The sequence below is a fragment of the Corythoichthys intestinalis genome, chromosome 10 (assembly GCF_030265065.1).
Source record: "Corythoichthys intestinalis isolate RoL2023-P3 chromosome 10, ASM3026506v1, whole genome shotgun sequence".
NCBI classification, from domain to species: Eukaryota; Metazoa; Chordata; class Actinopteri; order Syngnathiformes; family Syngnathidae; genus Corythoichthys; species Corythoichthys intestinalis.
Window position 1 is genome coordinate 43959950 of NC_080404.1, and position 16063 is coordinate 43976012.

The 16063-nt window shown below is 37.9% G+C and overlaps 1 protein-coding gene across 1 annotated transcript in view; it reads left to right on the forward strand.

Moving 5' to 3' along the window:
- Positions 1 to 16063, forward strand: part of thada (THADA armadillo repeat containing) — a 167672-nt gene that overhangs the window by 131032 nt on the left and 20577 nt on the right. The window contains exons 34-36 of the mRNA XM_057847681.1: positions 4052 to 4124; positions 9700 to 9844; positions 9942 to 10064. Coding sequence (XP_057703664.1) covers positions 4052 to 4124; positions 9700 to 9844; positions 9942 to 10064 — 341 coding nt within the window. The remainder of the gene's footprint in view (positions 1 to 4051; positions 4125 to 9699; positions 9845 to 9941; positions 10065 to 16063) is intronic.

Below are 16063 nucleotides of genomic sequence, written 5' to 3' on the forward strand. Positions count from 1 at the left end.
GCGCTAAATGTAGTTTTATATTCATTCTGCACGTTTCAAAGTCGCTCGCTCAAACCAACCGGCCGTTGCTTGCGTCGCATGTCTCCCTTTCATTAGTTGGCGCCTCGTTCTGAAATTTATTCAAAAGGATCACATTCGGTTCGTCCTTCTTGACATCACAACGGCTCTCGGGATATGTAGTCTTTTGTGCTGCATTCGGTTTTGAAAAAGGACAAGAAATGATGAAAATATGGAGATATATACATGGTCCATGCAGCGTTTTAATGCATATTTATGAGTGCAATAAAACTATAAAACTCAAATGACATTATCTCCCGTTTTTCTTGGTCGATTGACTTGAAATAAAAACTGGTGTGGACATCAACTTCCGCACTTTCAAATGAGACCAACCAGCGGCACGTGGGTGACGTAATTACAGCGTGACGACGCTTCAAAGACGATATGCCTAAACGCGTCGCTGCCGACACGTTCGGTGTTAAAGGGTTAACCTTAAGCCCGTTTCAGATGTATATCCCGGTTAATTCCCGTGTAAAGTGACGCGGGATTTGATCGTGTCATGGCTTTCAGACATGGAGAGATACCCTGGGAATAACGCGGGTTGGACACTTTCAAAGACTTGCCCCATGTTGCCGACTTAGCGTTCTCTGTGCGGGGAGGGGGTCTGGCGCGATTTTATAACCTGGACATTACGTGTTATCCGGTCAGCATCGGCAAAAAAATAATCCACAAATTTCCAAATATGGACGATGGACTCTTTTCCTCGGCTTTCCAATCCAGTAGTAATTTAATTTTGTTACGTTGTCAAATTAATTAGGCTATTTCCAGGTTGTTATGTTGATAATTGTGATGTTTGTTTACCGCTTTTCATCTTACTGCGAAGAAAGAAGAAAGGACGATCGGCCCGCCATGATATTTACTGTACAGTATGTCATCAGCCTTCGTGCTGTGACCTGGGAATTTAACACCTGCTCACACATGCCTCATCCCGGGAAATGTCCGCGTAATCTCTGTTTCAGTCAACCCGGGAAATTGCTTTCATACATAAGGGCTACCCGTTTAAATCCTGCCATTAAACGTTGTTCAGTATAGGGGTGCGAAATTTCCGATTCTTAGATTATTCATGATTCGGCCGTGGAAGATTCGAGAACGATTCACAAACATCCAAATTCCGATTACTGAAATATGCCAAGTAAAGCGGAACTAAAACACAGTGAGCACGGCGTTAACGGCATCCCCCTGGGGCCACTTTCCTTTTCAATATGACCGGCATTGCCAATTTAGCGTAGAAGAAGAAGAAGTTGACGAGCGAGGACCGAGGGGGTTTGTTAATAAAGTCTCCACTGCAAAAGCCATCCGAAGCTGTTTTTATACACTACACCACCTCCTTGAAGTCAGAGCCGGACGTAGGAGCGACGAACGAGCCACGGAAATCGCCGGTCCACTCCCTACCACGGTTCGTAGTTGAGAGCACTGCAATTGCCAAAAAGTTCAGATTGGTAACAGCGGTCTTCGGGACGCAATGAAGGACGGACCGAGAGTAAACATCATGCACAACTCATGCCGCTAGATAAAAAAAACAGTACCTGATTGCGGCCGACAGCTGCTACAAACCACGCCCACATAATGCTACGGTAGATATCACATATATATAGAAGTAGATGTGAATTGCCAGACTCGGCGGCGTTAGTAAACAGCCGCCATCTTACAGCATTAGACTTCTCTGGAAATCGGCAAAATCTTGACTTCAATCTTTCTTAAATGATGAAACAGTTTTAAAACTTTCACATGTTGAAAGTAGACTACTGCTGCACGATAATTATTGGTCCGATAATTATCGGTCCGATAATAGGAATTATGACGTCATCCCGATAAATCCAATAACATATATAATAGGACCGATAATATGTACTGTTCTGGCTTTGCAGTTTACACAATAGTATGGGAAATCAGTTGACCATTTGCGGGGCATTGCTCCCACCTGCTGGTCAGAATAATTCAATGCACCTATTTTTTGTTACAGTAGTTTGGTTCAATCACTTACACATTGCGGTGTCTAGCGGTAGCATTGACAGTCGTGAATGCTTTCTGTTACGTTTCCGCCTCGGAAATATATGTATTTTATGTTTACTATTACATATGGATGTGCAAAATATGTTTACTTCTGTGGTGAAGGGTCATATGTACAGAACTTCATAGGTTGTGTTATAGAAGCCAGCCAATGCTTTAGTTACTCAAGCTAGTGTGCTATGCTATACATATAATAGTTGTTTATATAAGTGTATTGTGCAGTTTGTTGTGTATTGAGTATTGAATATGTGGATTTTTCTGTTGTACTTTCACAATATTAAGACGAGTGTCTTTCCATAAAAGCAAGAAAAGACCAAGCCTTGTGGTTTATGGAAGTGCATTCATTCTTAGCTGGCTGTCGGGCAGTGCAGAAGTGAAATGCACTGTTTTGTTCATGTCATTATGAAAAATCTGATGAGATCAAAGGCAAATCTATATTGAATCCACCACTATTTTTTTTTTCTAAACCTCCCGGGGTTCAAAAACTCAGGTTATAAATTTAAAAAATTATATATTTATTATCGGTTATCGATATCGGTATCGGCTTTGAGGACCAGGAAGTTATCGATATCGGTATCGGTTTCAAAAAATGGACATCGTGCACCCCTAAAGTAGACATAATGGAAATTCTGGAATAACACGAGCAACTTTAACAAGTTTAACAGTTGATTCACAACATTAAATTAATTGAATGTAGTTTAAATCTGCTGATACAGAATGAGGACTTGAGTATTTTATTTACTGTTTTGAACTGTTAACTTGATATTGAAATAGTAGAGTGAGCCTGAGAGGATTTTTTAAACTAATGTACGAAACATCAAAAGCAGCTAATAGCTAGGTGGGTGCATCAATAATCGAATTGCAGCCTCTGAATCGTAATCGAATCGTTAGGTGCCCCAAAATGCCCACCTCCAATGTTAAGCTATATGTGAAAGGGGCTTTATTGTACTTTTGTTTTATGCGGTGCCCATTATGGCATAGCTTTAAATCTCGTTGTACTTTGTACAATGACAATAAAGGCATTCTATTCTATTAAAATAAATACTTTTTATGAATTTTATGAACAGTTTTCCCCGCTTGTCTCATTGCGCCCATTAAGGGCTGCACTTCTCCTAGGCTAGGGAAATTGGTTAGTCTGGAGTCTTGCTCTAAATTTAATCCAAATTCCAATAGCCAACATAATTCAAAAAGTCTTGGCCGGGATAATTGTAAAAATAGTAATGTACATGTGTTCAACAAGATCATTGGCGCACAATTTTTCTGTTTGAGGTTTTTCCAAATGTCATTGACAATTTGTTTTTATAAGCTCATGAGTGAAACAGCCTCTTCTTACGAGCAGATGTGGCATCGGTAATATTTGTGTAAACGCAGAGACTGTAATCCCTTCGACATCCGTTGACAGACAAACACCTCCATGACAAGCCACTGGTGCACTTTTCTCACCATTTGAAGAAAGTACAGGCCGGGGCCCAGATCTAGTTACAAAGAGTATAAGACCTATAAAGCCTTTTTCTGACCACAATCCCAGACCTTAGGATCCACTTTCCCTTCTAGTGGCCTCAAGGTTATGATTAGATGCAAGGCAGGATGAGATTGGGTTGCTAGTTGCCCTCATCTTCCATGCAATTGAATGGGTGTCTGGCTTTTGTGCTTCATGTGTCGGTGAGTACCAGCACACGTCTTTTGTAGAAAGTAAGCTAATACGGACTTGTTGTTTGCCAAATTGATGTCATTGGGGTTTGCTTCTACATTAAGTCACATTATCATTTCATTTCACATGAAGTGCTAAAAAGTATTCTCTGTGATTCTTCTAGTTTTGACATCCTTAAACAAAAGAGGGTGGAAACCTCTTTAAAATGTTCCCACTGAAAATAATATCATGAAAAAAGGGTTGAGATTATCTACATTATAGGAGAAAACTGCTGTTTGTTGACTAAGCTCATGTAAGTTGATATCAACTGACTGCCATGTATTTGTGTTTTAGTGTGGAGCTGTATTGTGCTGCCATGACATTGCTATCCCAACTGGTAACCCAGGTTGTGAACTCTGATTCAAAGGTAAAGTATCTGATCGAAAAGCATAAATTAATTGATTAACTCATTCACTGACATTGACAGTGATAGAGCGTAGACTTCACTATCTGTTGACGGGGCTCGGGGCCGATCTGTCAGGGCCCTGTTTTTAAAAACTTAAAATTGAAATATTTTCAAAACCAAAGCCGCTAGCAACCTAAAACCAAAACAGGCACTGCCCTTAGGCATATATGAGTCTCCTTTAGCAGCGATATCAAAAAATTCAAAGTCATTCCCTAATAAAATCTTGATGATTTTTTATACAAGTATAACAAAATTTAAAATGGCTATCAAATTCTCAAATTTTACACTAGATGCACAAAAGTCACCAAATGCAGAGATAATCACCTATATTTTCAACACACAATTTTCCCATCAGAAACTTAATAATTGAGGAAAGCATGCAGAATCATTTTGATTTTACTCAACAAAAGAAAAATTTGCATTTTTCTATATGCAATCACTTGAATTCACTTAGAAAAATTTGCATTTTTCTATATGCAATCACTTGAGTTCACTTAAGTTGAATTCCGATGTTACTATTGTGGGCATTAGAGGCGTGAAAAAATTTCCGATTCTTAGATTATTCGCGATTCGGCCGTGGAAGATTCGAGAACGATTCACAAACATCTAAATTCCGATTATTGAATTATACCAGGTAAAACGGAAGTGAAACACAGTCAGCGCGGTCTTTGGAACGCAATGAGGAACGGACCGAGAGTAAATATCATGTTCAACTCATGCCGCAAGATTAAAAAAAACAATCATACCTGACTGCGGCCGACAGCCGCTACAAACAACGCCCAGTTGCTAGTTGCTACAAACATACGGCTACAGTAGATATCATATATACGTAGAACTAGATGCAAATTGACAGACGAAGGCGGTGTTGGACCATCTATTATTGAACCGAGATGCGAAATGACAGACTTTCCGGCGTTAGTAAACAGCCGCCATCTTAAAGCAGTACTAAAGCAGTGACTTCTCTAGAAGGCTTTTGTAGCGAACCTAATTAACTTTTTCTCTAAAATACTCCTAAATCGGCAGAATCTTGTCTTGAATCCATCTTTAAATGATGAAATAGTTTTAAAACTTTGACAAAAGTAGACAGAGGGGAAATTATGGAATAATGGGAGCAATTTTAACAACTGTAATAGTTGATTCACAACATTAAATTAATTGAATGTAGTTTAAAACTGCTCATACAGAATGGGGATTGGAGTATTTTATTTACTGTTATTTTTGTATATTTGTTTACTGTTATATGCTAACTTGTTACTGAAATAGTAGTTTGGTTTAGCCTGTGAGGATTTTTTAGCAACTTTGTAACTAATGTACAAAACATTTATTTTAAAAAAAAAAAAAAAAAAAAAAAGGAGGGGAGTGCATCAATAATCGTTTTATAATCGAATCGGAGCCTCTGAATCGTAATCGAATCGTTAGGTGCCCAAAGATTCCCAGCTCTAGTGGGCATAGAGGGCTGAGCTTCATTTAGTAATAGTCATCCGAAATCCGCACACGCTTATGTCCAAGCTGGATTTAAGCTTGGATTTTTGAAGAAGTACGAACGCTGTACCACGTACAAACAGGACGGATTGTCTTAGGAGTGATTTGTACGAGGATTCAAGGTAATTATTATATTTTTCGTACCATGCACATACCTGTCAACCCGAGGCCGTTGGCAATCTTACAAATAGCCCTTACATGCCCTTACAAATTGGTGAGTAATCTTACAACGTTGTATCTAGCGTGCTTTTACTTTTAAAATAATATGAATTTATTTGTAATATTGTAACATATAACCTGGTGCATTCAAAGAACAATCAATATCATCAGCTACATTGTGGTTACTAAAATTTAACTGACTTTTGTTATAATTGTATGTAGCACTTTTGGCAATTTCTATCATATCTTTTGATGGCTGCACTTCATTGCACTTCAGCTCGCTATTCAGTTTGACTTGAAGGTAGTTCGTTAGCGTGTCCAATTATAAATTAAAAAGGTCAATTGATAAAATTGACTTACCGAGCTAGCCTCAGTCGCTTACAGAGTGGCATTGTACTTTGACATATTTACGTAAAATAAACGCTAAATGCACTTTTTTTTTTTGGGGACCAAGAATCGAGACTGTTTTATGTCCATATATATGAAGAATTCAGGGATTTAAGCATTTATTCAGTAGAATTTTCGCCAGAAAAGCTCTGTTTACATTAGGCGGCCGCTACCCTCATTCGCTAACAGAGTAGCATTGTACTTCCACGTATTTACACAAAATAAATGCTAACTGCACGGTTTCTTTGCGTTTAACCAGGACTCAAGACTGTTTTACGTCCATATCTATTAGGGGTGTAACGGTACACAAGAATCTCAGTTCGGTACGTACCTTGGTTTTGAGGTCACGGTTCGGTTCATTTTCGGTACAGTAAGAAAACAAAATGCAAAATATAAATGTGCTAGTTTATTACACACTTTTGTGCTTTCAACAATAGGAAGCCTATAAAAGCTAGAATTCTGCTCAAAAAGTAGCGGGTATTTAATGATAATAATCCAACAACAATTTGCCTTTCAGATCCCGCCTATTGGTCAGCTTTCTTTCTGAAAGAAAGAAGAAAAAAAGAAGTCCTGTGCTAAAGAGAAAAGCAATCCCAATGACAAAGATTTTAACATATATTTTACAAATGAAATGCCTCAATGAATTTTTTCTTTCTTATGAACGGTTTTCAAAAGCTTTATTGGTGGATTTTCTCAAGTTAAAGCGCCACACAGAAGTTAATAAATTTAATTGTGTAAGCAGGATCTCTGTATTATTCTTATTTAATTACAGGTGTTTTAGCTCATTTCAATTTATTTTATTTAAATGGGCTATTATTTATTTTATTATGTGTTTGTATTTTACAAATGTAATGTAGTATTCATTTATATTGTATATTTTATGTTGTATAACTTTAGTTCCTATGTGAATATTAGTTCCTACTTGTTTTGTTGGGGTAGGAAGGTTTTGTAGTGAACACGTGGCCGTGTTTGTTATTATTATAGCAGAGAAGACAACTGTAAATCAACAAAGACAAGTCAACTGTTGCCCGATCTACCACTCAAGAGATCTGATGGACTCAAAAAGTGGGTTACGATTGCATGTTAGTTTGAAAATCGACCGGATCCACAGTATTTTTACACGAGTGACTTCCGGTCTGCTAGCTAGTAGTATTGACGCAGGAGGGCCGCGTCTCGCGTCAAATAATAAACTCTGCCGTTCTTTTCGTGTGCGTCGTGTTGAGCCGCTTCTGAACACGCGGCCGCACTGCGACTGGTGTGCTTTGGCTGATTAACGGCCGCGTTTCACTGCGTTCTCGCGGCGACCACGTTGTCGCACCGTTGACGTTTCTTACTGTCCTACCGTGTTGGTCCTCATCATAGTAGAGGAGACAGAGTAAATATAATCTACACAAAGAAACTGTAACCCGATCGACTCACAGCGTCGAAAAGTAAGGGTTACATTACGTCAGAAACTCGTTCGGTACGCGTCAGTTCCGAACCGCGCACCAAGTACCGAAACGGTTCAATACGAATACATGTACCGTTACACCCGTAATATCTATGAAGTATTCTGGGATTTATTCACAAGAATTTTCACCAGAAAAGCTCTGTTTACGTCAGGCGGCCGCTAGCCTAATTCGCTAACAGAGTAGCAGTGTACTTCGACATATTTAAGTAAAATAAACGCTAACTGCACTTTTTCTTTGCTTTCAACCAAGAATCGAGACTGTTTTACGTCCATATCTATGAACAATTTGGGGATTTAAGCATTTATTCACAAGAATTTTCACCAGAAAAACTCTGTTTATATCAGGCAGCTGCTATCCTCATTCACTACAACTATATAGCTAACTATACAACTGTATAATGACAATAAAGGGCTATTCTATTCCATAATAAAGTTGTGATGGCATATAGAATTTATTAATAATCTATTTATAAATTAATTATAATTGATTCTGCATGTTTTTCTCAAGTATTAAGTCTCTGATGTGAAAATTGAGTGATTTATTAGCTATTGAAAAAAAATTGCTATTTTGGGCAAAAACTTGTATGATATGTTAAATATTCCTATTGATCCCGAAAATATTGGTGATTATCTCTGCATTTGGTCATTTTTGTGTATCTAGTGTGAAATCTGAGAATTTTATAGCCATTTTGTTATACTTATATGAAAAATAATTAATCGGGATTTTATAAGGGAACAACTTTGAACTTTTTGTTGCCGCTGCTCATGGAGACTCATATATGGCTAAGGTAGGTGCCTGTGTTGGTCTTAGGTCGTTAGCAGCTTTGGTTTTGAAAATATTTGAACTTTAAGTTTTTGAAAATAGGCCCCCTATGGATCGGCCCTGCGCCCCGTGTCATGTAACTATATTATGAAGTCTATGTCTGAATGTTATCCAAAGGTGCTAAATAAACAAGTTACAGCATAAATGTACATGTACAATACCAAAATGGTGTAAATTATTGCTTAACGACACGGCGAAGACGTTAACAGTGAGAGAGCGTCGGTTGTTGTTTGTGTGCAGCTAACATGGCTGGATGTGTCTGAGGAAAACTTTTCTACCTGTCTGTCCATGATCAAATGTAAATTAATATTCCTTTCTTTAAAGAAAGTTTGTAGTGTTTACTTTGGAACCGCTGTATTCGGGGCCATTTTTAACATTACGCGTATTCGCAGAACCACAAAGTTACAATTTCTGATGGGGTGCAAAATTTGACAGAACACCGGCTAGCTAGCCCTCGTCGTTTTTAGATTAAAATGTTACACAAAATAAAACACGTAAAAGCCGATTTTTTTGTGTGTGTGGACACAGAAATGTCTAAACGACTAGTTTATTTGCCAAAAAACGGGCAGTTGACCGAAAATGAACTGATCATTTGAATGTAAAGTTACGCTACTGTATATGGATACAACAGGGCGGCCATCACAAAACAAAGAGTTTTTTAGGTTGAAAATTCATGTAAATAAATGCGTACATCCCAGAATTTATATAGTTATGAACATAGAGCAGTCTGGATTCTTGGTTAAAAGCAGAAAAACTTGCAGTTATTATTCATTTTACGTCAATAGTTCAAGCTAAAATTACGCAATTGTGTAATCGAACGTGGCGGCCGTCATGAAGCAAAGAGCTTTTAGTTAAAAGTGCATGCATGGTGCTATTTAATATAATAATTACCCTGAATCCTCGACCAAATCACTCTTGAGACACTCCTGCCTGCTTGTATGCAGTAAAACCTTCATCCTATTTCCACCTAAATCCGGCGTTAGAACGCACCGTGTGTTTGAGTTTATCACAGTGAAAGCCAACTCAACGTTCTGCCCGGGTCGGCCCCCTAGAAGAAGGCAATGTCTGTCAGAGTTGTCTTGTCAACTGATTGTGAAGTCTATGGATAGACATGAAATGTATTGAACTAGGATGGCTGGTATTTAGTTGTTTCACTGCCATTGAGTTGTTAACCAATAAATAACAATGTTTTACCTGTCTTCAGTTTATTGAACAACAGTACATTTTATATGCAGGGTGCAAGTATAACAGCTTGCTTACCTCAGTGGAGTGCATTAGTGTGCTCATCCTGCAGTGAGGAACAGCCTGTCGATGTAAAGCTGGCTGTTGCCAAGGTGTTGGTCAATGCAACAAGCACACTATTGACTGAGCTACAACTTGGTGAGTTCTGAACCACGAACCATCTTGAGGGGTTTAAAACATTGACAAAACTTCATGTTGTGTTTTTTTTTGTTTGTGTCCACTTTTTCTTGCCCAGGTCTGGTCAGCACATTGTCTCTGTGGAGGAGTCTGTTTTTGCTGTTGCAGGATGAAGACCAGGAAGTTCGCAGTTGTGCTTCGGACTTCATTGCTAATGTACCAACTCATCTGATTAGTGCAGGTACACACTCATTGTTGAAATAACAAGAGCGCTTAAAATGATTAACGAAAGCTATCTAGTAACTTAGGTAACCGTGTTTTAGATGTGGTGTTTAGAGAAAGGGATTGAAATGAACTTGTCACATCACGTGACAGATGAAAAAAAAAAAGTGAAGAATTCTGAAGTACAAATGCTACATGACTTCAGTTTCTCCAGAAATATGGAATCACATTCCAAACCTTTGTGATACACACAAAAGGAATGTAGCACTGTAATGCGGTCTTCTTAATTGAATGTATGACCAGGCCAGGAAAGTCACATTCTTCTAGTAAATGAGAAAGCACCCAAAAACCCAAAAGAAATCCCATTCCACTGGCTCTAAAATGAAAACCCACAGAAACCTTGAATTTAAAAAAAATATATTGTCTCTCCACTTTTTAAGCCTAAACTTGTCTGACATTCTGAAATTAGATGTGTATAAATGCGTTACAAAATACTGAGAACAAAAAACGGCAGAGTAGAACTAAAAGGTCTAGGTTAGGTTAGTTCAATAGTCTGGGGACTATGATTTTTTGATTAAGCCTGGAAATAAAGTGATATGACTCTGTCAACTACTGCCCTGTTCCTTTATATTTATTACACTACTGGTACCTTTACAGTGCTCGTTAAACATAGCCTCAAGCCTGTACATATCATTGAGGAAGAATTTTTATTGAACAGAAGATAAGGTTCTGGAAGCTGCAATTCTAGTTACTGCTTAAATATAAACCACTCCATGTTTCATCTCAGTTGTAAATAGACAAGTCAGTTTATACAAAGGTTATTACAATATATTTGCGCAATCTATCTAACCTTTTCCTTGGTTTTGAAACTGTGTATCTATGTAGCTTAATAGGTTAAGTATGCTAATTGTATAGCAACCTAAGAACTACAAGGAAGTTCAAATATCAGTATGACCACTGTGCAAAAATGTCACTGCAACAGAAATGACTTAAAGCTTGAACAGTACGCTTTAAAAAGATATCTTATTGTTAATGGCTGCTGTGACATAATTACTCAAAACAAGTGTTTACTTCAAGGTTTCGGGTTCCTTTTTCCATAGCATTAAAAAAAAAAACACATTCACGCACAAATGCAACCCCCTCCACACACACACATTAAGCTACACTGCTCTTATGCCAATGAAACATTTAAGATTTAATGATGGCAGTAACGACACAGAATAAAGCAAGCATATACAGAAAAATAGCTGTGGCCATTAAACGGTTATATTGTATTATAGGCTACACTGTTGAATTATACTTCATGCTGAATGCTTTACCATCAAAAAAGCTATCAGAGAAATCACACACACATTTACAAAATAACGCGACATACCGATTGCTTGATGCAGTCCGTTCCCCATCCACTCATTAACTCATTCACTCCCAGCCATTTTCACCGGTGCAACCCCCTTCGCTCCAGGCTGTTTTACTGGATTTTGACTGATTTTGCAAGGCCCGCAGAAAATTCTGTTCTATTGCTATATAAACATGGAACCCACCAAAAGAAAGGTTAGACTCTCTTCTTTCAGCAGGAAAAAAAGTAATATCTTTTTCCATTCTTTAGAAATCAGCATTAGAAAATGGCTTAGTTAGAGCAATTTTCTAATTTCTGATGAAAAAACAAATTGAGCTTTTTGTGAAAGCATACATTTCAAACATAGTTTAACACAGCTCTTTTTTGCTTTAGTTGCATCCCAGACATCTGAAAAATGTTTTCCTTTTACAAAATAACATAAACAACAAGACAAATAGAGCTTTTGATAACAAAGTAACAATTTATTTACACATAACTAACTGAGAGATGACGCTGTTGTGGCCGCGACAGCCGGTTAAACTTTTCCCTCATCGCCGCCTGTCTCATAAAGATGGATTCTTTTTTGTCTCTGCGGGGTCTGCTCGGCAAGCAGCACGGATTCAACGGCATCGTCCGCTGCACTGGTGGTCCCGGTTGTTCTGCTCGGTCGTCCAGCGCCTGGCATCCCGGGCGTCCTATAGGTTGTTCTCCATTCGGCCGTCTTCCGCCGGCGGCCCAGCCATGCGTTCATTCGTTGCCGTTGAATCGGTTTGCGGGTCTTACCAAATTCGCTACTGCCATCCAGTGGCCAGTTTTAATGCTTTAAAATGAATTTTCAGCTTTGTGCTTTGGAGCTAAATTGATTCAGAACCCAGAAATGTCTCTTGTAAAAAAAAAAAAAAAATTTTTTTTAAACATAAAAGGCGTATAAATACGTCTTTGGGACACTGAAACAATTAAAAATAGAACATATTTATACGCTTTTGGGAGCAAATGAGTTAAGTTCAGCCGTTTTGAGGTTAGAGCCGCTGTCACATTGCCTGGCACGGCCAAATTGTTCTCCCTGTATATTTCAAACACCGGGAGAACAGTCCGGGACCCAGCTCCTCATTGGCCTCTCGAGCCAGAACGAACGGATTGGTGCAATCGGATTGCTCGTTAAGAACACGTCACGCAAATAAACAAATCTGATTGCATGGATGATTTCGTTCAGGCTTGAGAGGCCAATGAGGAGCTGGGTCCCAGACTCTATAGCTGGAAGAGCGGTGAGCCTGGAGTTTCAGGCTATGTGAAAAAGGCTTTTTTTAAAAACACAGCAAAACACCATTCAACACTAATAATTTGTCTTAGGTTACAAATGGACTAATAACTCTAGTTTTATGTTTAAATGTTCAATGCTGGGTTAAGTGAAAAGCCCAATTTATTGGTTCTGCGTTTGCGTCCGTTGGCTGCCAATTGTGTGTTTCTTTTTTGCGTGTCTTTCTCATCCCCTGATGTTCTGTCAGACTACCGTGAAGATACGTGTTTGCTTGTAGTTTGGGTGTTTTTATTTTATTACCTCTCATTAAGTCTTAGGTGTTAGTTGTTTCAGTGGGATACAATGCTTGTTCTCCTTTGATATGTACTACAGAGACAAATTCACACCACCTATTAAAAAAAGACATTTGTCATTTTATTTCAAATATATTTTGTAAGCGTGAAAGGGCATTTAGGACTTCGATCAGATTTTATTTCCCAGCGCCTTGAGAGACAAAGGATCGATTGTCAATGACTTGAACAATTATTAAACTCCGTTTGAACCTATTCCCACACTAACACAACCATCCGTGTAACCATCACTAGCCAAATACCTTTAGGCTAATTGGGTCTGAAATCAAACTCTGCTCCGTCTCACTGGACCTCCAGCAGTGGCAGTGTAAGGGTGGGAACAAAGGGATAACTTTATTTATATATAGCACAAAGGAATTAGTAGTTGGAACGAGTTTATGAGACGGTATTACATTGAAATGCGATTGGAAACACTAGATGGCAAAGTGAATAAAGACCAGAGCTTATTGTAGATCTTCCGCTCACATTTATAATTTTCCATTTGTTTACTGTCACAACACTGAGATATAATGTTGTGATAGCATAGCAAATAAAAGCGCAAAATGATTACGAAGTAATTATAAATAATTGCGCAGGAATATATGAACTGTCTGGGAATCTCTCACCCACTGTTTTGAGGACACGCAGCTGACACGCCCGCATTTTCCAGGCCATTTTGACCCAGTGAATTATCAGACGGCTCATAACATAACACACTTTGCTTACTGTAAAGGCACAAGTGCTTTTGTGTCATCTGACTTTCACACGTCCTTTCTCTCAGTTAATTCATTAACAGCAGGCGATGCAGCTGAATGATAGTAAAGGGACCTAAGGATCAGGACATTCATTAAACAGACCTTGTCCTAGTTCAGCAGGACGCTCACTCAACTAGTACACTAGCAGGGTAAATCCAACATAAATGATTACGTATACCACGACCAGTAACTAATCTTAACATTTATTAGACATGTTCTTCCAATGTCTCTTTGTGTTATGTTTAGGGCTGCAGCTATCGAATATTTTAGTAATCGAATAATCGACTGAAAACTCTATCGATTAATGGAGTAATCGGATAAAACTTTTTTTTTTTTTTTTTTAGGTAAAGAGCAATTATAAATATACATGAGAAAAAAAGACATTTAATCCAATACTGAACCATTTTCAGTCAATCAATGTCTTTATTTTTGATGTACATTGTTGAAAACAGCCAACAATTGCATCTCAGATGTGACTAGAAAAAAAAATCACTGCTTTCGCTCAAAAAACCTCTAGATCTTATAAAATAAAAGAAAAAAAAATAAATAATAAAATACATTTCTTACCTAAAAATGTAATTACGCTTGATAACAAACCTCACTTAAAAGCTAGGTGTTTTTCCCACGTGTTTCAATTGAATTTCCATTTGTGTCAAGCTATTTTTAAGTTTTAGTTAGGTTTTAAGTTAGTCTAAACTGTAAGTACTGATAGGATTTTGAGTTTTTGCAGTGTTCAAAATAAATCTTATGATACCTGCTGTATTGGAGCACATTAGGCACCAGTGCTACTTGGTGTTTTATTCAGCAATGACTACTGAGCTAAAACTGACAGATTTATTATGTTTTAATTAGGGCTGTCAAAATTATCGCGTTAACGGGCGTTAATTAATTTTTTTAATTAATCACGTTAAAATATTTGACGCAATTAACGCAGATGTCCCGCTCAGACAGATTTAAATGACAGTACAGTGAAACGCTTACTTGTTGTTATGGAGTTTTGCCGCCCTCTGCTGGCGCTTGGGTGAATGACCATCTCGCATATTGCTTCAAACAGATTACAATGAGGCCGTTTATGGACATTAATAAGAGTGAAGAGAATGCCACCGGCCGCTTGGGGGCAGCGCCGTTCCATACTCATGTTATTTCTTCTAAACGTGGGAGAATTAGTAGTTGTGAGACGTTTATGCTGTATTCACAATGCAATGCAGATTGCTATTTGTGCTCCACACATATTTCGGTAAGTTTTCTTTCTTTTAGTGGCAATTATGTGTCTCTTGTTGTATTTTGGGTAAGATATGTACAGATATATGTTATACAGTAAAGGCGAGTGGACACAGGCGTTCTTTGGACCGCGCCGTTTATTGGCAACTCCTTCACAACAAACATACAGTGGGGAGAACAAGTATTTGATACACTGCCAATGGGAAAACCCATTGGCAGTGTATCAAATACTTGTTCTCCTCACTGTAAGTATCATTTAGTGAAAGGAATATTATTTTTGTTGTGCTGTCTCTCCCAAAAAAAATAATGTTCACAAAAAGAAAAGCACTTCAGTCTATAGTAATGAGGCCCTACTCTGACATAGTTTAACAACAATGCAAAATGAACTGGCATTCCATATCAAAATAGCTATGCAAAATACACGTAAAACTTAGACTTTGGTCACTCTATTTTTATTATATTAACTCTACTTTTGATTGAAAATTTTACAAATTTTATTAAAACGAAAACATGAAGAGGGGTTTTAATATAAAATTACTATAACTTGTAACCATAACATTTATCGTTTAAGAACTACAAGTCTTTCTATCCGTGGATCACTTTAACAGAAAGAATGTTAATGCCCATTGTGGATTTATTATTACAATAAACAAATACAGTACTTATGTACAGTATGTTGTATGTATATATCCGTCGTGTGTCTTATCTTTCCATTCCAACAATAATTTACAGAAAAATATGGCATATTTTAGAGATGGTTTGAATTGCGATTAATCGCGATTAATTACGATTAATTAATTTTTAAGCTGTAATTAACTCGATTAAAAATTCTAATCGTTTGACAGCCCTAGTTTTAATTTTACACCCTCATCACTCTACAGCACTGTGTTTTTACAGATTAAATAAAGCCTGTATGTAAGACACGTTAGCCACGCATCGACAGTGGTCATAATCAATAGAAACCTAGCCCTGCGATGGGCTAACGTTCCGTTAGCGAGGGACAGTAACGTATATTAGCGCTGAGAAGTCTACTTCTTAAAGATGGCGGCTGTTTACTGACGCCGTTCAGATGCGACTGAGTCCGTCATTTCGCATCTAGTTCTAAATGCATGCGATATC